Source organism: Symphodus melops (genome assembly GCF_947650265.1).
Source record: "Symphodus melops genome assembly, chromosome: 1".
Taxonomy (NCBI): domain Eukaryota; kingdom Metazoa; phylum Chordata; class Actinopteri; order Labriformes; family Labridae; genus Symphodus; species Symphodus melops.
The window spans coordinates 11,116,387-11,137,147 of record NC_136691.1 but is presented as its reverse complement, the minus strand read 5'-3'; the positions used below and the strand labels follow the sequence as shown (position 1 = coordinate 11,137,147).

The following is a 20,761-nucleotide window of genomic DNA, read 5'->3' as shown; positions in this document are numbered from 1 at the left end:
TGTCCACAGGGTCGACAAGGTTTACACATAAAGAAAGTTTCTGACAGTATTCAGTCACTGTATCCAGTACATTATAAATAAACTAAATGATATGATGCTCATAATAACGCAAAACATATAATACGAATAATATTAATAATAATGTGTGTACTAAGTATTACTTAGTACAAATTATTCATGTGTGAATTATTATTGGCAGTAGTTGTATAGTAGTAGTCGTAATTATTTATTTAAAATGATACAAATTAATTTATTTTTATTTCGGTGGAAATATAAACATAAATACCGGGAAAAAGTTGGGATGTCCTTCAAAATAAAACGTACACGTTTAAATAATGTTATTCTGAAACCATATACAAAGTATTTCAATTCTTGAGAGCCGAGTAGTGGGTGATTTGTCTAAACAACTTAAGTCAAATTATTCAATAAAGATCTATCCACATTTTCTGAGCTGCCAAGTGCCTTAAATCTTCACTCAAACAGGAAAATATCCTTACAGCTACAAGGCCTTTATTTCAATATACCCGGATGTTCCTCTTTAAATGTGGTTCACTTGACTCTACAGGTTCAAGCTCGGCTCGGGCAAGCAGCTCAATTGAGCAGGGTAGTTACCAACATCAGCACGCGCACCGATCAGCTGTGGGTCTCTGTCCTGAACCCTCATAATGCATGGGGGCAAAAGAGGACTGGTGGCTCCGCAAAACACTTTTCTGGAAAACATCGTGCGGCGCTCCAGCGGTGAGTTTTACTTTGTAGAAGAAACAAGATTTCATCTGTCAATCAAGGTACCACACAGACATGCTACAGTAAACCATGGGGTCGGAAGCAGCATCAAATGACAATTTATACGATTTTCACTCTTACTTTACTCATGTTCTGCTAAAACTATATAGAATATGGGAAATCTCAATTCCAAATTCCCTGGATTTTAAACAATTTTTAAACACAGAGATGCTTATGATGCTTAATTAGACATGTTGAACTTATGATACAGATTAAAACTTGAGGTTTGTTAAAAAAAAAAAAAGGACTGGTTAAAATGGGGGGGGGGGGGGGGGGGGGGGGGTTATTAAATATACGTATATGTAAATTTAAATATACTTGTAAAAACAAACACAGTATCAGTGTTCTGATCAGAGATAGAAAATGTTTTGTATTTATAATTGAACCTTAAATTCAAAGAATTCTCGTGATCAACTGCATAATACCTTTTAACTTGGTTCTGTAAACAGTGAATTTCAGTGTTAAATCCTCTGAAACGGCAACAGTCATTTTAACAAAATTGTAAATAATGCGAGTTCATTTCAAAGATTAGTTTAACACTTCATTTTAAGACTAACTCAGAATTTCTGGGTTTTTAGGGGCTGTTTAAAGGACTCTGATTGTACTTTTGATGACACAATTACAATGGTATTTCATCCCCTTTAGCACCCATATCTAGTTCAATACTGTTGAAATTTCTTAGATTTGTTGCAATGTTACATTTGTATTGACAGGCTGAATTGCAGATTGCAGCTCAAATATTTGAGTAGTAATCTGTGAGATTTTAGGTTTTTATTAATAGCTCAAACTGTATTATCTGAGGATAATGAAACTTGCATTAACTGCTTAAAGTCTCACGAGACACAAGTTAAACAAATGATCTGTATGACTTCTCCAGTCTTTTTTCCTGCATCTCTCACACACCCTGAACCTCTGAAAAAGTCTGCAGAGGGAAATCATCCCCAAAGAACGTAAACTCATCTGACATCCGCACATTAAGTTTATGTTAAGGCTTACTTCACTGTGCAGAACTTTATCACTCCGTATCAATAATTAATTCACATTAAGAATGGAACATAGACATTTTATCCACAACTATTTCTGCCAAGCAACTTGTCGGATTGCCTCTATTAACAGCGGCTTTAAATATTCATACATTTGTCTGTGATGATTAAAATAATGTTTTTAGTATCAATAGATAAAGAAAACATGGGATGGACTTTTTGGATATAACAACTTTTTTTTTTCAATCAATTTCAACACTAGAAAGCCAACCCATTTTTGCTTGAGGTGGTTGCATAACTGTAGTGACGATTACAGTCCTCAGATGTTTGTTAGATTAGACCATTTCATTTGGTTGATACTACTGTGTTTTTCTGTTTTGTTGTTTTTGTTGCAGAAACCAGTTTCCTCTTAGGGAATGCACAGATCGTGCAGTGGCCCGTGGTTTACAGCAATGATGGATTCTGCAAGCTGTCCGGATACCACAGATCTGAAGTTATGCACAGGAGCAGCACCTGCAAGTAAGACGGTCATCAGCTTGTGATGGCCTCCATATGACGATTACAGTGGACAGCTAATTTTTGAATAACTGTGCAGATGAATTGCATCAAAAATAATATTTATGTTGTATATTAACCAAGCTTGTTTGAAGTGTGCAGTAATTTTTTTTCTTTAATTACTGTAATAACATTTATTACAATTCAGAAATTGAAATGACAAAAAAGGATAAATATAAAGTAATATTCTTAATTTATCTAACAGGTATTGTTGTAAATCCTGAGCAGAAGAGAAACTCTAGATGGGCCTGTTTTTTCCAAAAACAAGTGAATCCCAGAGAGTCCAATAAATCCAAAGTGCTTGAAATTAATAACGTGCCAAAGGATCAGAAACGAATTTCAACTTTGTCTTGCTTCTTTGCAGTTTTATGTACGGTGACCTGACTGATAAGAATACAATTGACAACATCAGAAGGGCCTTTGAGAACTATGAGTCCAACTTCTATGAGGTGCTGCTCTATACTAAGGATAGTAAGTATCACTTGTGTTTTCATTTTTATTATCATGAAATCTCATAAAGTCTCACATAACTCGCATTTCAATCCTCTCCTACAGGAACACCAATCTGGCTTTACATGCAGGTCGCTCCGATCAGAAATGAAAATGATAAGGTGGTACTTTTCCTCTGCACCTTCAGAGACATCACACTTTTCAAACAGCCTATAGAGGATGAGACAACAAGAGGTGAGACAGATCATATTATGTATCAAGATGGTTTTACTCTGTCTGCATTCAGGGTTTAAAACTGTTGGGAGTTCACTCATATTTCTTTTTCCACATAGACGTGAAGTTCAGATCAGCTGATTGGAAAGTGAAAGTCTTAATTCAATCCAGATATTTTTAGCCTGATTTGACCAAACAGACCAGAGAGGGCAGCCAAAAGTCTGAAGCACACATGAGTGACTGTGACGCAGCAAACGTTTGTTTCCTGGTTTGTAACATACAGCAGTCCAGGTGTTGTGTGTGCGGGTCAGTGAACACTGGTCTCTGTGGGTCTGAGCCCGTGCCATGTCCCAGGGGATATTGTGAGCCACAAAGGATTTTATAGACATCAAGCAGAAATAAAGGACACTCAGGCCACATGAGGAGGGCAAATGTATGAAAACACTGATTACACACACCGGATTGAAGTCTGTTTTTTATCACAAAAGAAGAGAGCGCCCAAACTTTAATGCCATATCAGTTTTTTTACACAAATACAAGAACAATACGTGTCCTTTATCCTTGTTTCTGCGCAGGAATAGCTCCTCTTGAATAGCTCCCTGGATGATGCATTTTTTTCAATGTTTGCATTAAGACTATATATAAACTATCTTTCAAACTAAAGATGTCTTTTAAAGCACAGATGAAAAGAAAACAATATTGAATTTGAATATCCACACTGTAGTCTTTAAAGGCTTTCTTCATTATTTTCATATTGTTTCATATTGTGATGATTTGAAAAAAAGTTCAGCGTTATAAAATGTATACGAAAAATATCATCGTTGCTATTAAAATGTTACACTTTGCATGAGGATTAGCTTGGTGCCTGGCTGCATCACATCAAACTTATTACCTCTTAGCAGGATGGACAAAGTTGGCCAGACTGACCCGTGCACTGACCAACAATCGCAACCTGGTGCAGCAGTTGGCTCCGCTGAGCCAGACCGAGGTCAGCCACAAGCCCTCGAGACTGGCTGAGGTGAGCCGCATCCCGGTCTGAAAGGAGAGCTTCTTTTTAAATGCTGCGTACTCGGTGGTTGAATTACGTCAGGGAAGTTGCTTAAAGGTTGGAGATCTAGATATTCAAAAGTAAGCTAATTAAAAATTATTGTTATATATTTAATCAAAGAAATGAGTTACATCTCAGTTTAAAGGATCGTTTTACTTGAAATGTGAAAGCAGGGTTACACATAGGGTAGAGTTAACTCTGTGTTACTGTTATTTCATGATCGAGGCAGCACGATCATATACTCTATTAATATTCCTACTGAGAGTACAGTGGTCTTTAAAGTCAGTCAGATTATGGAGGAGCTTGATGCACATCTCATGAGATTTTGCATTCATCAACTTTAATATTCCCTTTCAATCAAAGGCTCTCCAGCTGGGATCAGAAATTCTCCCACAGTACAAACAAGAGGCCCCGAAGACCCCCCCACACATCATCCTCCACTACTGCACCTTCAAGACCACCTGGGACTGGGTCATCCTCATCCTCACCTTCTACACGGCCATCATGGTCCCTTACAATGTCTCCTTTAAGACAAAGCAGAACAATCTGGCGTGGCTGGTTCTCGACAGCGTGGTGGACGTCATCTTCCTGGTTGACATCGTGCTCAACTTTCACACCACCTTTGTGGGTCCTTCTGGAGAGGTGATTTCAGACGCGAGGTTGATACGGATGAATTACCTGAAGACGTGGTTCGTCATCGACCTGCTGTCCTGTCTGCCCTATGACATCATCAACGCCTTTGAAAATGTAGATGAGGTGGGTGGACCTGAAGTTGGGAACGCTTTCATGACATGTTTTATTAGGATTTGTTTATTGCTAAGATTACTCTGAAATGTTCACTGTACACTTTGTCAAAAGATCAAAATGTGTGATTGACTGTTTCTGTGAAGGATATCATCACAACTGCGACGACAGCAAGTCACGTGCGGGAGTCTCCAAACTTCCACAGGAATACCACACGGGCTGAAGACTCTTTTCTACCGGTGAGGATATCCATCTGAATTAAAGGGGGTGCCCACATGTAATGTAAATGGAGTCATTGTATAGAAAAACTGCTATATTGAGCTTTAAAATGAAAAGTAATGTTGTTCTTTATCTTCCTCACAAACCCACAGCCAACAATGAGTTCATGATAGGTTGAAGCAGAACATCAAAGGAAACACGTGTAGTTTTTATCATCACTTAATCTTAAAGATTTGGTAAAAAATGTAGTGAAAAATAAAAATGTCAAGTGTTCAGTTATATTGTAAATATTTAAATGGCCAGTCTTAAAAACACATTATTCAAGGTTTTTTTTTTTAAGTTGAAAGATGAAACATTGCTCCACAAATTAGTCTCTCCAACAGCACATTATGTCTTCCTCCCATCTCCAGGGTCTCAGCAGCCTGTTCAGCTCCCTGAAAGTGATCCGCCTGCTTCGACTCGGCCGGGTGGCGCGTAAATTGGATCACTACCTTGAATACGGAGCGGCCGTCTTGGTTCTGCTAGTGTGTGTCTTTGGCCTGGTGGCCCACTGGTTGGCCTGCATCTGGTACAGCATCGGGGACTACGAGGTCATCGATGAGACCACCAACACCATAAAGACAGACAGCTGGCTCTACCAGCTGGCCCTGAGTATCGGGACTCCATACCGCTACAATGCCAGTGGGACAGGACAGTGGGAAGGTGGCCCAAACAAGGACACGCTGTACATTAGTTCGCTCTACTTCACCATGACCAGTCTCACCACCATCGGCTTTGGAAACATCGCTCCGGCCACAGATGGCGAGAAGATTTTCTCAGTGGCGATGATGATGGTCGGCTGTAAGTACATCACAGTATAAACTTTCTATTACAAACAGAGTTTGAGTACATTTTAAAAAGACATATTCCCCTTTTTTTATCACTTTAAATTGAGACTCTGGACATCTTTGGACATACAGCTTTTTGGTTCCTGGAAGAATCAAGCTAAGAATATATACTGTATATATGTTGCCACTCTGTTCTGGTAATTTTTAAGATTAAAAAAAATTAAACACAAGAATTTAAAATCGATTGGACACTTTGATTTTGGTAAATTAAGTACATATGATTAGTGGTGACAGAATAGGGAAATACATTAGTACCTCTGTGTGCCCACTAACTTCAGGCCATCCATGCATAAGTCTGAGCCCCAGTCTGGCTCCGCCTTTGAATACAGCATGATATTAACGAAGCCAATTACTGTTAAAAATCACGGATCGAGGATAGAGAAGGATAAACTTTCAATGTGGTTACTTGTAGACTGTTTCTAACAAGGCAATATTCAAGTACAGGATGAAGCAATGCAAATCCACTCTCTCATCCAATTAAGGTAACATTCAGCATCCAAAAACCAAGAACATGACAACCAAAAGTAAACCATAAGACCTCAAATCTCCAGTCAGCAAAAAGGTGACTTCACTATTTTCAATTCTTCCACACAGTCCATATTATGGACTCGGGTATTTTAGCTGCTTCACTTCCCCAAGCTAATCCCTAAACGGAGGGATGTTGTCATTAACACTCAAGTTACTGTAATGTGCCAAGTATTAGCTGTTATTCACATTGTTTATGAACATGGTCACACAGGCCTGGAATTTAGTTATGGATAGCTCAGCTAGTTTAAGAGGGTCTGCTTCTTCTCAGAACAGCTCTTTAGCTTATAGTTAGTATTTTACTGTGAAATTTGAACACTTGCACATCTATTATGATCGCTCTATGGTAGAAAGAAACAGCTGTGTAGCGTTGCTCCTTCCTTCTCCTTACCTCTTCGCCTCAAAACATGCATACATCCTTTGATGCTGCTTCATTTCATTCATGCATTCTTAACACGCCAGTGCAACCTTGCAGGAGGGAGTCGTACCAATCTGGATGCATTTAGTTGCATGTGATGCGAAACACGCTAATGTGCTGCGCAGTCTGTGAAGCTCTCTGCCAGCGGCCAGTGAAGCAACATATGGTGAAGATGTTTTACAGGTTCAGAGAATCTTCTCTAGAAGATCAACAAATGATAAAACAAAGGAGGCTGTGCTCCTCGCCGCGGTGGCTGTGGGTTTGAGTCCGCCCACTCTCTTCTCACTATCCGTTTCTCTTTGGCTGCATGTCGCCAAAAAATACATTTAAAAGAATGGCTAATTCCTGATTAATCACCAAATGCTACTATTTTCATTGAAGAATGTAACGTTTCATTCTCGGAGCCTCTCTTCTCTGTGTAACTCACACTTTTAGCTGAAGCCTCACGCAGAGTTTAGGACTCACATTTGACAAATAACAAAAACGGACATTTTTTTGTGGCCATTGTCCGCTCTGTGAGGGTTTGTCTGAAGGTTAGCCATCAGTACCAACTATTAGGGAAGCATTGTTCTTTTGTTATATCAAATATACATTTTCAATAATGCCCCTAACTGAATAAATGCATATTTTCAAATGTGATCTTTTCAAAATAAGTGAAACAAATAACCATTTCCTCTCATAACCTGATGCTAACTAAATTACACATTTTTTTAATTTACGTGATATATTTGATTATGGTTCAGTAAATCACCTGCACATTTGACTTTGATGCAGTGCAATGGAGCATGTTGTAATGTTACAGGTTTATAAATAGTCTCCAGTAGTGTTTCAATGGCATTATGAGAAAGGACAGCTGAAGAGTGGGGGATGACAGGAAGAAAAGGGTCGAGGTCGGATTTGAACCCTGGACCGCTGTAATGAAGACTACAGCTTCTGTAGATGGGGCAGGCCGAATGACTGATAGGCTATCCAGCACGTACTGTACATGAGTGTAATCAACTTAAAAGCTGCTCTAATTATGCGAGTCAATACAAATAAAATCCAACAAACCTCATTTAAATGACAATGAACCTCTTTATAAATATAGCAACAGCTATTTTTGTTCAGTTGTCTGTCTTGGTTTCATCACAAACAACAGTTACAGTAATAGCTTCACCTTTAGAGTCCCTGCCTCCACTGTCAGTCTTTGCTTTACAGTTCCTTTGTCACGATTCACCCTCATGCACTGACCTTTATCCCAGCCCTCTGAAACAGCATGTAAAGTGATGCAATAAAAACAGTGAGGGAAACCCAAACTGACAGCCTCGCTTCAAGGTCTGTACTTCCTAAAGTAAACACCCAGTACTGTGGTGGTGCTTCCATCACGAAGCTCACTCAGTCACACCGAAGTGTCGCCTACGATTACAGCCGATAAATCTCCTGCTACAGATACTTGGGTTTAATTATGCGGGAGGAATGGGAGAAAGGGAGAGTTTGCCCACAGGCTTCAGTGTAGTAAATGGACAATGAGCCATTGTGTTAGTTATGTATCCTAACCTCCAAGACTGGATACGACTCTTTCCTCTTGAGCGGGTAAAAGCTCTCGATAAGAGATGTTGACTGACTCTTTGAGGTCACTGCAGCGTTGCAGCACACTTCTCTTACTGTGGATTGTTTGCATTATGAACCACATTACAATGTCCACCACTTGTGTGTGTATATATTGGAACTCTTTAGAGAAGAGCCATGTGGTTATAATGTATTGAGCTGGGATTGTTGAGTGCACACAACAAAGTCATTTTTGTAACAAATTCACGTTTTGTACTAAAATATGAAACATTTGGGTCAAAATCAAGATTATTGTGCAAGTCATACTTACGATCCAGGTTAAGTCAGATCGTCGTCAACATTCAGAAAGCTAGTCTCCCATTTGTATTGTTTTCCCTTTCAAAATAAACTAATTATAATATTTCTACGATAATCGTAATGGAATTTGGGAAATTGAGTGCTGATGAATTGTGATATGTACAGTAATTACTTTTTGCAAAAAACTATGTAAAGTCTTTAATATTGGAACAGAAAATATGCAAACCACATTTTACAATCACATTTCTAATCAAGGTGTAACATCCAAGCTTTTTTAAATTTTCTGTCAATTTTACCCCATTATACCTAATGAAGCTGAAATCTCTAAGAATATCTTTTTAAAGTTATGTATTTAGTTTTAACTGCCTAAATTATTATTTTTTCTTTAAGATTTTATATATATAATATTATATTTATATAAATCCATCAAAAAAAGTTGAAATCCCGAAAAATCCTTTGATTATTTAGTTGCAATGTTAAAGGTGTTTATCCCCTTGGACCTCCTCATACTGTATTTATTGGATACATTACACCACCCAATAATTAACGCCAAATATGAAGAGCATTACAGAATATGGGTAAAAGTATCAAATATTTAATAATGAAACATTTCAGACCGTTTTGTGAACCAAATGTTGACCATCCTAGTACAACACATCATGTCCTCACTTCAGGTCAGACTATTTGCAATGCAGCTTTGTTGTTCTTTGGTACCTGACCTTGCTCTTCATCTGCTGTTTTAGCACTGCTGTATGCCACCATCTTTGGAAACGTCACCACCATCTTCCAGCAGATGTACACCAACACAAACCGCTACCATGAGATGCTGAACAATGTGCGTGACTTTCTGAAGCTTTATCAGGTTCCCAAAGGTTTGAGTGAACGCGTCATGGATTTCATCGTCTCCACCTGGGCCATGTCTAGGGGCATAGACACAGATAAGGTATCACTAAGAGAAAGCAAATGTCTGTGAACAAGAAAATGCTATATACTTTATTGAAATATTTTATTCTCATAGAAATATCTCAATGCACTGATTTGATGGAGGTTCATGAAGGCAAACGACTTAAAAGAAACAGTTTCGTGTGGCACTGCAGCTTTGGAAATTGAATAAAACATTTTCAGAATCATTTGTATTAGAGAAGTACATTTGCCTAATAATTGAATAATTTGAACGCCCCATCAACACCAGAAATTACTTTACAGTAACTTCTGCTGTGACTTGTAGCTTAACAACTTTTTCTTTGCTTGCACTCTATTTTATTCAAGCTTAATTAAAAAGGTTTAGAAATCGAGCTCCAATATGACTGGTGTGAAAGAAACACCCTAAAAGAAAAACCTTTGGATGTAACTGTTTGTAAAAAAGTTGACCACTGCTGATGACATTCACAGTTTGCACCATCTCTCTTAGGTTCTCGCAATTTGTCCCAAAGACATGCGGGCAGATATCTGCGTCCACCTTAACAGGCAGGTGTTCAACGACCATCCTGCATTTCGCCTGGCCAGTGATGGCTGTCTGCGCTCTCTGGCAGTAGAGTTTCAGACCACACACTGTGCCCCTGGAGACCTCATCTTCCACATCGGAGAGAGCGTCGACACACTCTGCTTCGTGGTCTCAGGCTCACTCGAGGTCATACAGGATGATGAGGTCATCGCTATACTGGGTAATTATAGGCAATGTTAGTAAATATAATCGACCGTGCTCAAACAACGGCCATTTTTATTCTGACGTCACACCCAGGGTGGAAAAAGGAAACGCTGTCCAAATCTTGTGCTTCTGTATTTCTGGTTGTAAGTGATATATTTCCTTCTTAAACCAAAAACACAAACTGAAAGAAAGGACAACATGTAAGAGAACTGTAGTGGGGAATTGGGACATGCAGTAGATATGTCAAAGAAGAGCAACATATTTGAAAACCCATAAGCTTCTTCTAACGCTCACATTTATCGACTTTCAAGTTTCAACTGTATCAACAGTTCTTGATAAGGCTTTGAAGATATTACTTTTTTTGGCTATATCAGACGACGACTAATAATAGCATTTAACACATTAAACCCTTTCCCATTCTTGTCCTCCAACATATTCCAAAGTTAATGTAAGCATTCAGCTAAGTCCAAGCTGTGGTCATTTTAGCTTGGAAGTGGCAGATGCTAAAATAAGCCATTTAAAATGATTATCATTTCACTGCTTGTTGTCAAGCAGCAAGACAGGGATGATTTGTGTGATTCATGTTATTGAGAATAACAACCAGGAACAAGGCAGCATGACATGACGATGGAATTTGAGTTTAAATGACACCTGACGTGCTTTTGACGCAAAAATGTAAACTTTGTGTTATTAATAAAAGGATAATATTTCTGGCTCCATGCAGGAAAAGGTGACGTGTTTGGAGATGTGTTCTGGAAAGAAACCACAATGGCCCGGTCGTGTGCAAATGTCCGTGCTTTGACTTACTGCGACCTGCATGTAATCAGGAGGGACGCTCTGATGAGGGTGCTGGAGTTTTACACAGCGTTTGCCAACACATTCTCCCGCAACCTCATCCTTACCTGCAATCTTCGAAAACGGGTAAAAATACTCTTGAAGCCTTCATGGAAAATATAACTTTGAGGAAAGAATATATGTTGTCTTTGTAAAATATTATTTTGGTCATATAAGACTTTGTTAGATAATATATAGTGAAGGTCTAACTGGAACATTTATATTTGTAATTGGCACTCTAAACCACCTACGCATTGTTCAGTTTTCCAAATACCAGATACGTCAGGCTACAATTTTGGTAAATAAAAATTTGTTGTAAATATTAAATGCACATAATCACAAGTCCAGAGAACGCTTATTTATATTTTCTTCTTAGTTAATCACATATAACTAGACTACTAAAAAAAGGAATACTTCTTTATTGTATTATTAAAGGATCAATGTACTTTAATCAACATTCAGACAGATACAAATATACCCACCATAGCCAAAAATCTAAAAAAAAATGTGGCTGTCCTATTGCCATATGTTCTTTAGCATCATAGCTTTAAATATAGCATCATCATCAGAATTAAATAGGCATACAATAAATATTAAATATGCAACACAACAGAGAAGCACTCTTGTAAGAAATGGTGAAAACAACAAATCAAAGTAAAAAGTGTCAGAGAAGAAAATCAACTACATCCAAAAACAAAAAAGCTTGTGGTAACCTGTTACCACTCAGTCTAAAATAAATGGTTTTGAACTTTAGCCAGGCTTCTGACCAGTCAACCATTATGAGTTCAGGACTGTAGGGGGGCACCATGTAAGGCCACATAGATTCAGTTTTAAACTTTTGATTTTGAATATTTCACTCAGTTTAAGCATCATAAAACTTCAATATGGAGGAGAAAAATCTCATACAGAATAAACATCATGTCTTAAGACTGCATGTTTTAACAGTCATTCCCAAGTTATTACAACCCTCTATCTACCCTAATTAAAGGAGCAGTACTATGTGTATGAACTATTCTGAACAAAGACATTTGTAGTTTGAAGCATAAAAGCTGATAGTGTCAGTCTTAGGATCATATTAATATTTGATGGAGCTTTGCAAGGTTGTACATGTTTATCTCATTGTGGCTAATATGAATTATTTCCAGTCTCCATAGAGGGTAGAGCATATCGTTCTTTCCCTATAGGATCACATTCATTATTCACAGAAAATATTCTCTTTAAACTTAGTACTGGCACATGTAGATTGTTTTGCTCTTTGTTCAGAGTGGATTATTCAAAACCTCTTCATATTGTGATTTAAATTATGCACTGTTATAAAGGAATTACATAGACATGCATAGAAAAGCCTCCCTTACATACTATGACATTAAAAGGCCTCAGATTGATAATGATGGGATAATGCTTTCCCACGATATTGCTGCAGCTCTGTTGTTCAAAGTCTTATGTTGCATACATGGTACATATGCTCCATAATGTTATTGCCCTGAGATTTAACAGTATAAGCACAGTCGCTCTACAACTAAACAATTACAAAGTAGAATATGGCTGCATGTTGAAAGATTTATGGCTTGGTCTTAAAATGCATTTATTGAAAATATAGTCATTCATTATTCATCTGAGCAGATTTAGAAACTGCATAGGTTTAAGTGGAACTCACTGCCCTCTTTACTATCATCATGTCTTCAGCTGACCTTTTGCAGCTGGTTTGCTTATTGACACATCAGCAAAAAAGGATCAAGAGTAGGCCTAACATAAAACCTAAGGTAGTGCAATGAATGTATTCATATCTTATAAAGGAAGTCGAGCACTTGCAGTTTCTAAAGGCTTTTAAATGCACAGGAGACGCATAATACGTCATATCACTGTTGAAAGGACACGAGCAATACCAGTATTAATATCGTCCTGTTAAACTACCTCTAATTAACTTTTAGCAAGTGTGTCAGTCAACGTACTGATTTATTCATTTATGGTTTGTTTTAATGGCGACACTTATGAAGCAGTTAGAGCAATACCCAAACCACAACTTTTTATAGGCTAAGCTTATTTGCAATATCCACCCCTGCATAAAAAACACTTAAAAGTGGATGCTGAAAAAAATAATATTCAACCAAACAGTACAAGCTACAAAGTAGGCTATTTAAAAATGTTGGATATAGGAAACAAAAATGTATTAGAGCATCAATGTTTGAAACAGTTTTAGACAATTGAGTAAAGAAAAGGAAGTTAAGAAGCTGTTTAAAGTTTTCTTTCTCCCTTGTGTCTCAGATAGACTCGACATCGCTCCATTATCGTTCCATTAGCAGTTTCCCTTGTGCATTGCTGCTTTCATGTTTTTAATATTTCAGCATATAGCAGGCTGAGATGTGCTCCTTTATATAATACTGCACTATATGTACATTCTGTAAGGCTCTCATATTCAGATTTAAGTGTGTGTGTGTGTGTGTGTGTGTGTGTGTGTGTGTGTGTGTGTGTGTGTGTGTGTGTGTGTGTGTGTGTGTGTGTGTGTGTGTGTGTGTGTGTGTGTGTGTGTGTGTGTGTGTGTGTGTGTGTGTGTGTGTGTGTGTGTGTGTGTGTGTGTGTGTGTGTGTGCGTGTTTGTGTGTGTGTGTGTGTGTGTGTGTGTGTGTGTGTGTCCCATCACTGTTCTCATTCACACTTTATCTCTCTTCCCAGGTCATCTTTAGGAAGATCGCGGATGTGAAGAAGGAGCAGGAGCGCCAGAGGACTGAGGTGATCCTCTCCATTCCTGACGACCACCCGGTCCGCAAGTTGTTCCAGAGGTTTAGACAGCAGAGAGACTCGACGACATCGGGGGATTCCAACGCATACTGTGAACACAACTGTGTGCAAGTCGACTTAAACTCAAAAAGTGTTTCCTCTCACCAAACGACTGTGAAGAACAATGCACCCTGCACGGGAGGAGGCCTGGATGCGCCTCCTCCACAAGCAGTCATGTACATGGTGAACTCAGAGCAAAGCTGCACACAGGAGGCTGGAGAGTCTAATTCAAAGCCTTGTGAAGACAATCAGCTGTCCTGCCCTGTGCGGGAAAGCGGTACAGGTGGAGAGGGAGCTCCGAGCATCGTTACAAAAGGTCCTCGAGGTTGGGCAAAATTTAAAAATGTCACTTCAGCTGCACCACCGCCTCCTGCTGTTGAGTCTGAGAAGCAGCCAAAGAAGGAGGAGGAGTGGCCGAAAGGATGCTCAGAACAGTTAGCTGTGACCAACAAGAAACAAGATTTGGAGGAGGGCGGGGAGACGGGGAGCACAGAGGGTGGAATCAGTGCTCGAGAAGTAAGTGAAGAAACAAGCGCCCTGCACAAAACGGACTCCTGTGACAGCGGCATCACAAAAAGTGATCTACGTATTGACCGAGCTGGAGATTCAAGAAGCTCCTTTGAGAGAAGCCCGATGGAAAAAAGCCCAATGGAGAAAAATCCATTTGGGCTAAGCCTGGGGGTCGACGCCCTCAGAAACTCGTTCCCCCAGCCAGTGTCTGAACAAGCCCTCCTTTTTGCCACCCTTCACGACGCAAAGCTCGAGCTGAAGGCAGACATTCAGATCCTGAGCGGCCGCCTGTCAGTGATCGAGACACAGGTGAGGGAGGTCCTCAGGCTGCTGTCGGTAAAGAGAAGACTGTCGCTGCCACCAACGTCATCTCCAAAGGCCAGAATGAAAAGTCAAGACTTGGCTGATGCCTCCTCTAGACCTGTCGCATCAAAAAAAGATGATGGACCTTTTTAAACCTTAAAAAATAAATAAATAAATAAATAAATAAGATTTTGCATGTATTGATCTTCTGCCAAAGAAGTCTCTAAGATTGAACACTTGACTGCATGCAGTAAATTTCTTTATTTAATCTAAGGACCACTCAACCCAGGGAATATTCTTGTGGTCCTGTTTTTTGGGAGCACTTTGATGCTCTTTCGTATGTCACGTTTTAGAAACCCAATAAGGAAATTAGCATCTTTTTAACACTTGTTTTAAAAGGAATTAAATAGTTTAATATATTTATTTATCTTTATAATTTCCACGGTCTTCCTGGAATGATTTTCTTCTTGATTTAAATGCAAAGTACTTGGCACAGCTTTCAGAATGATGAAATAACTTTACGGATCAGTAGAGAGAACCACCCTTAGAGTTCTTGTCAGGTAATGACCACAGACTGTAAATATGAAGGTAATGACACGTGCCTTACAATGATAACGCCTCACTCAGAGTTTGATCAGATCTTTATGGTGTTGGCACTGACTCTTTGATCTTGTTCTTCACCAGACAATAAGTATTATAAACACATATTTAGAAATTGAAACTAGGCTACTAAAATATTCTTTTAGTTGAATATGTTACTGAATGAGGCATTTTATGAGCTGTTGAGAATCTTTTAAATTTTGCATGCGAATTAGGAATAGGAATGCAGAAATGGACATTTGATTATAGATAATTGAACAGCTCACTGCAGTAAACCTCTCGTATTGTCTTCCATGTACCTTCGGCCTCTTGCTCAGGTATTTGTTCTCACTTTGAATTGGAGTGTTTCTGTCAGTCTTATTGGCTATTTGTACAAATACGGTGTTAAGGTGTTACTGCAACCCACTATGCAAATCTGAAATGAACCTTTTTGTTAAGATGATAGTGATAACAAACATTACTGACAAAAAAGTCTTGTTTTTTCTATTTTTTTGTGTAGGCTATGAATTGTATACATATGAGCATGTGACTGATGACCTACATCTATTTTATATAAAAATGACCTTGCATGCATCAAGGGAATCTGTCTGCAGTGTTTGTTCAGGAAGCAGAAATTATTTAAACCGAAATACAGCTGACTTCGTCCAGCCACTCCCCACACTGTTTTTACTCAGCAGTTCAGTAACAAGGGGGCGACATCGATCATCTCAGACTGTTTTTACTATCATTTAATAATCGATGTTGACATGGAAAGAGAAATTCATATAATTTAATACATTTAGGAATTAGTATTCCCATTTGTTAAAACAAGTTTTTGATTAATTGTATAAACTTTGTTGATGACTGAACCTCCACAAATCTGAGCTTTGACAAAAACCACATTGACAGTGTATTTGAATTTCCCTCGGGATCAATAAAGTATCTATCTATCTATCTATCTATCTATCTATCTATCTATCTATCTATCTATCTATCTATCTATCTATCTATCTATCTATCTATCTATCTATTAAATGTTTCATGTTATGTTGCCCTCCAGAACACAAGATGGCGCTAAAGTGTAAGTTTAGTGTTTCTGCTCACAGGAACACGAACACACAGGACAAATAAAACAGTACAGGAGGCTGACAAAGTTTTAAGAGAGCGAAGAATTCATCAGGTAGGATTAATGCAAAAGAAAAAAAAGAGTCCTTTGTGATCATTTTCTGCAGACTGGAAGGACATTATGATCGTGTTCAGTTTCAGTGTAGAAGTTTGAGTCTTCTTGAGTGAGGCTGCACTTACAGTACGGTTTGAAGTACCTTGATTGAGTTATATAGCAGATATACAGTAAGTCCATATGTTTAATTTGGTTTGTTGTCTGATTGAAAAGGTTTTTTTTTAAAAGTGGTTAAAGAAACCGAGAAATCTGTTGGCACTGTTATACCCACTATACTGTTATATTATTTTAAAATGATACATGTTCATTTATGGACATAATCTCAACAAGCTGTTTATTGTGTTGTAAACATTAAAGGTGCACTATGCAGATTTGGTCAGGAGGGATGCTGAAAGTTCGAGAAGTGAAACAATTCTATGTTATATTTTCTGAACTAAATACACAAACTTTGTTTAAAAAAAAAAAAAAAGGGTCTCACTGTTTGGAGCTGAAAAGCTACCAGGAGAGTTACTGTACAGTTTCACCATGTCTTATCTTTTACAGTCTATGATCTTATCATGTATCATTTAATCTTAACAGTGTCCCAGGGACCAAATGTTCCTCTGAGGACACTTTGTATAGTTGTGAACATACAGCATCTGTACACGTCTCCAACTTAAACATCTCTCTACAAAAACTATATGCAGTGCACCTTTAATTTGTGACCACATATTGTTAAGGCTTAAGAGCATAAAGTCTATGAAACGCTTAATGTTCCTGCTCATTTAGGATACCTTTTGATACATATTCAATGTTGAACAGTAATTAAGGAGAAAATCAAACATTGAAACACTGATGCTTTGTATAATGAAGATGGACGGTGTCTGCTAGTGTGATACTAAAAATGTAGCTTCACTCATTTTTACTTCCAAACTTCTGACTTAGTTTCAACACTGATTTCAGCTCGCAGGTTTGAATCTTCCCCGTGGCTCCCTTCCTACATCTCTCCACTCTCTTTCTCTCTTCCCGATTTCTGTCTCTGTGCTGTCTCTGAAATAAAGGGGAAACAAATCCCCCCTAAAGAACTTAAAATGTCTTTTTCTCTTTCGAAATATTTTACGTTTAACTCTTCTGTAGACATAACCTGAGCACTATATCCTTCATAAAGGAGGATTTGTTGCAGGACTGTTGCACTGAAAACCATCCTTTTTAGATCTTATGTTGAGAAATGATGACATGAATTTGACTGTCCAAGTGGTAAATTTGCTTTTGGCTTCACACAGCTTGAATCAGAATCAGCTTTATTAGCCAGGAATGCTTCGAAGACGTACTCCGTTAACTGTGCTCTCCATGTAGGCCTACACAGCGTTTAAATCACATTTATTTTTGTTATAAGAATTCTTTTAATTTCTTTCTTGAAGAAGCTTAAAGATGGACCTGCAGCTTCCTCCTCACAAGGGTGACACGCTCTCGGTGGTGGACATGCACACGGGTGGAGAGCCTTTAAGGATCATTTACAGTGGCTACCCACAGGTCGAAGGGGACAGCGTGCTCTCCAAGAGGCGCTACGTCCGGGAACATCTGGACCACCTGAGGAAGGTGCTGATGTATGAGCCGCGTGGACACTATGACATGTACGGAGCCCTGATTGTGGACAGCGAGCTGCCTGAAGCTGATGTGGGGGTCCTGTTCATGCACAATGAGGGATACAGTACCATGTGTGGACACGCCGTCATCGCACTTGGACGCTTTGCTGTGGACTACAAACTGGTGAAAGAACCACAGGCCCCAGAGACACAGGTGAACATTCATTGTCCCTGCGGGCTGGTGAAGGCGTTTGTTGAGTACTCTGGGGGTAAAACAGGAGGGGTGAGGTTCCTCAGCGTACCAGCCTTTGCATTCGCCACAGGTAGGACACGATGAACTGTTATGACCTGTTTTTATACACTGCATGGTTTACTAAAACACCCCCCCCCCCCCCCCCCAGATGTGACTGTGAAAGTGGAGGGGTTTGGTGATGTAACCGTTGATATCAGCTATGGAGGAGCTTTCTACGCCTTTGTGAACGCCCAGGCATTTGACCTCGATGTGACCAAGTCCAGGACTCGGGATCTGGTGGACGCAGCCACAGCAGTGACAAACGCTGTCAAAGCTCAGGTCAGGAGTTCATAATGTATAAAATATGTTTTAATCATATATATTTATATTTATACATTAGGGCTGGACCAAAACTCATATCTCAATATTTTTTTGCTGAATTACGATACTTGATATATACATACATATATATATATATATATATATATATATATATATATATATATATATATATATATATATCTTACATTAACAGTAAGTTGCAGAACTTGAGCCTGTTTGTGAAATTAATTCATTTTCTGCGTCAATAAGATAAGAAATACGTGAACTGGCAGCTGTACAGAAGACGCGTTTAATGTTTTTATAATGCAACATAAACTACATCGATATTAATGATATTGTCTTACCTTATATCTTGTTTGAAAATATATTGATATATCTTAAAAGCTCAATATCTTGCCCAGTCCTAATATACATGTGTATATATATTTTATTCCCAGGTGAAGTTGCACCATCCAACCAGTGACGATTTAGCTTTTCTCTATGGCACCATCCTCACAGACGGCAAAGAGGATTATTCCTCTGATCCCACTGCAAACATCTGTGTGTTCGCAGAAGCTCAGGTATCTAAGAGATACTTAGTGACCTGGAGAAAAGTGCTCCTTCTCTGTGTCATATTTATGAACTAAATCCTGGTGTGACTGGTTGGAACATGTTTTCAGGTGGACCGGAGTCCCACTGGTTCTGGTGTCACGGCTCGAGTGGCTCTTCAGTATCACAAAGGTCTGATTCAACTGAATCAGATCAGGACGTTTGAGAGTGGAGCCACCGGATCCCAGTTTACAGGGAGAGCTGTTGAGGTATACCGGAGTTTTCTTCTTTTCTGTGTCAGTGACAACTCTAGTTGTGAGAGTGAAATGCACTGATTGTCTGAACGTTTTTAAATGGTAACATCTCATTATAACATTGTTTTCATTCTTAGTGAGACCGTTGTCATTTCTGTCAGCATGTGGTTCTTTCAGGTCTATTTCTTCTTTTAGTCTCGTTGTGTTGTGTGTGGGAGGTCTTCATATAACCAAGCCTTATGGTCTCTTTGGAGTCCAGCACTGTGATGGAGCATCATTCAAAGCTGTTTCATCTTCATGACATGACATCTTTTTTTAAAACACATTTCGTTGTGGTTTGGGGGCCTTTGAATTGTTTTGTATTTTTTCCTGTACTGTATTTTAGTCTGTATTCTTTTTGTGTCTCTTCATAACTGTTCAGTATCTGTTGCAATGTTTTGCTTTGTAGTAGTCTTATTTAGTTAAAGTGTGTCTTTGTTGCGGTTTTTGTTCTTTCTTTTCGTGGGCTTTCGTGGCTCTGTAGTTATTTCCTGTCTCTGTTGTTGGTGGTGTGTCTGTTGTTGTTCTTTATATTTTTGTCAATCTTTGTAACCTTTTAGTACCTTTTCTAAGGAGCTTTGTAAGTGTTTCATATCTTCATACTGTCAACAAATATGAGCAGTCTGTTCTAAGTGTGTACACTGTAGGTACATTTAGTAGTCTATCAGAGTGTACATCTTACTTCTGATATTCCTTGTTTCTGTTCAGGAGACCAAATGTGGAGACTTCAAGGCTGTGGTGGTGGAAGTTTCTGGCAGAGCGTTTTACACAGGAGTTTCACACTTTGTTCAGGAGCCTGAGGACGAACTGACACATGGTTTCCTCCTGAAATGAGACTCAATGACATGTATAGCTTCTAAAAAATATATCTCAAAGATCTTCAACCCAGAATTGGTATCTATAATAAACAGTATTAAAGAGATGAGTTCAAAGTTGTTTTTTTGCAAGATCTAATGACAACCTGTCTTTACTGGATTAGAACTTTAAAAAAAAACTTATGTAACATTTTCTATTAATTTCATCATGAGTGACTTTAAAAGAAAGCCTGATAAGTGTAACATGATTGGATCTAAAACTATGGTGTAAGACAAGTACTTTGTTCAGCCACTAGGTGGAGCGATAGACTGGCTGCCAGCTGGTTCTTAAAGGTAAAACACTGAGGTAACACAAACCTTTCCATCCTTTTTTAATGTCTCCCCCCTTTTGATTTATTCAGAGTGCTGCTGCTAATTGAATCACTTACTAAGTCCACTGAATGCTCCATAACAACAAATGTAAGTAAATGTAATGAAAAACACAA

The 20,761-nt window shown here is 38.7% G+C and overlaps 2 protein-coding genes across 4 annotated transcripts; both read left to right on the top strand.

The window, feature by feature from the left end:
• Positions 1–549: 549 nt before the first annotated feature.
• Positions 550–15,832, top strand: LOC306831318 (voltage-gated delayed rectifier potassium channel KCNH5-like). Of its 2 annotated transcripts, none has more exons than XM_079355353.1 (12): positions 550–738; positions 2,162–2,285; positions 2,686–2,792; positions 2,877–3,005; positions 3,887–4,002; positions 4,396–4,788; positions 4,923–5,015; positions 5,406–5,835; positions 9,414–9,613; positions 10,082–10,334; positions 11,043–11,239; positions 13,825–15,832. In XM_079355353.1, the coding sequence occupies exons 1-12, from the start codon at positions 666–668 to the stop codon at positions 14,893–14,895; spliced, it is 3,186 nt and encodes a 1,061-aa protein (XP_079211479.1). In that variant the 5' UTR covers positions 550–665; the 3' UTR covers positions 14,896–15,832. The 2 variants fall into 2 exon arrangements, with proteins under 2 accessions (XP_079211479.1, XP_079211478.1); XM_079355352.1 differs by having other exon boundaries at positions 3,884–4,002.
• Positions 15,833–16,389: 557 nt separating this feature from the next.
• On the top strand, positions 16,390–20,761 carry l3hypdh (trans-L-3-hydroxyproline dehydratase). 2 transcript variants are annotated; one of them, XM_079343793.1, is made up of 6 exons: positions 16,390–16,501; positions 17,902–18,389; positions 18,468–18,637; positions 19,078–19,200; positions 19,300–19,437; positions 20,170–20,761. In XM_079343793.1, exons 2-6 carry the CDS (start codon positions 17,912–17,914, stop codon positions 20,293–20,295), a joined length of 1,035 nt encoding a protein of 344 aa, XP_079199919.1. In that variant the 5' UTR covers positions 16,390–16,501; positions 17,902–17,911; the 3' UTR covers positions 20,296–20,761. The 2 variants fall into 2 exon arrangements, with proteins under 2 accessions (XP_079199919.1, XP_079199920.1); XM_079343794.1 differs by lacking the exon at positions 16,390–16,501 and adding an exon at positions 16,528–16,671.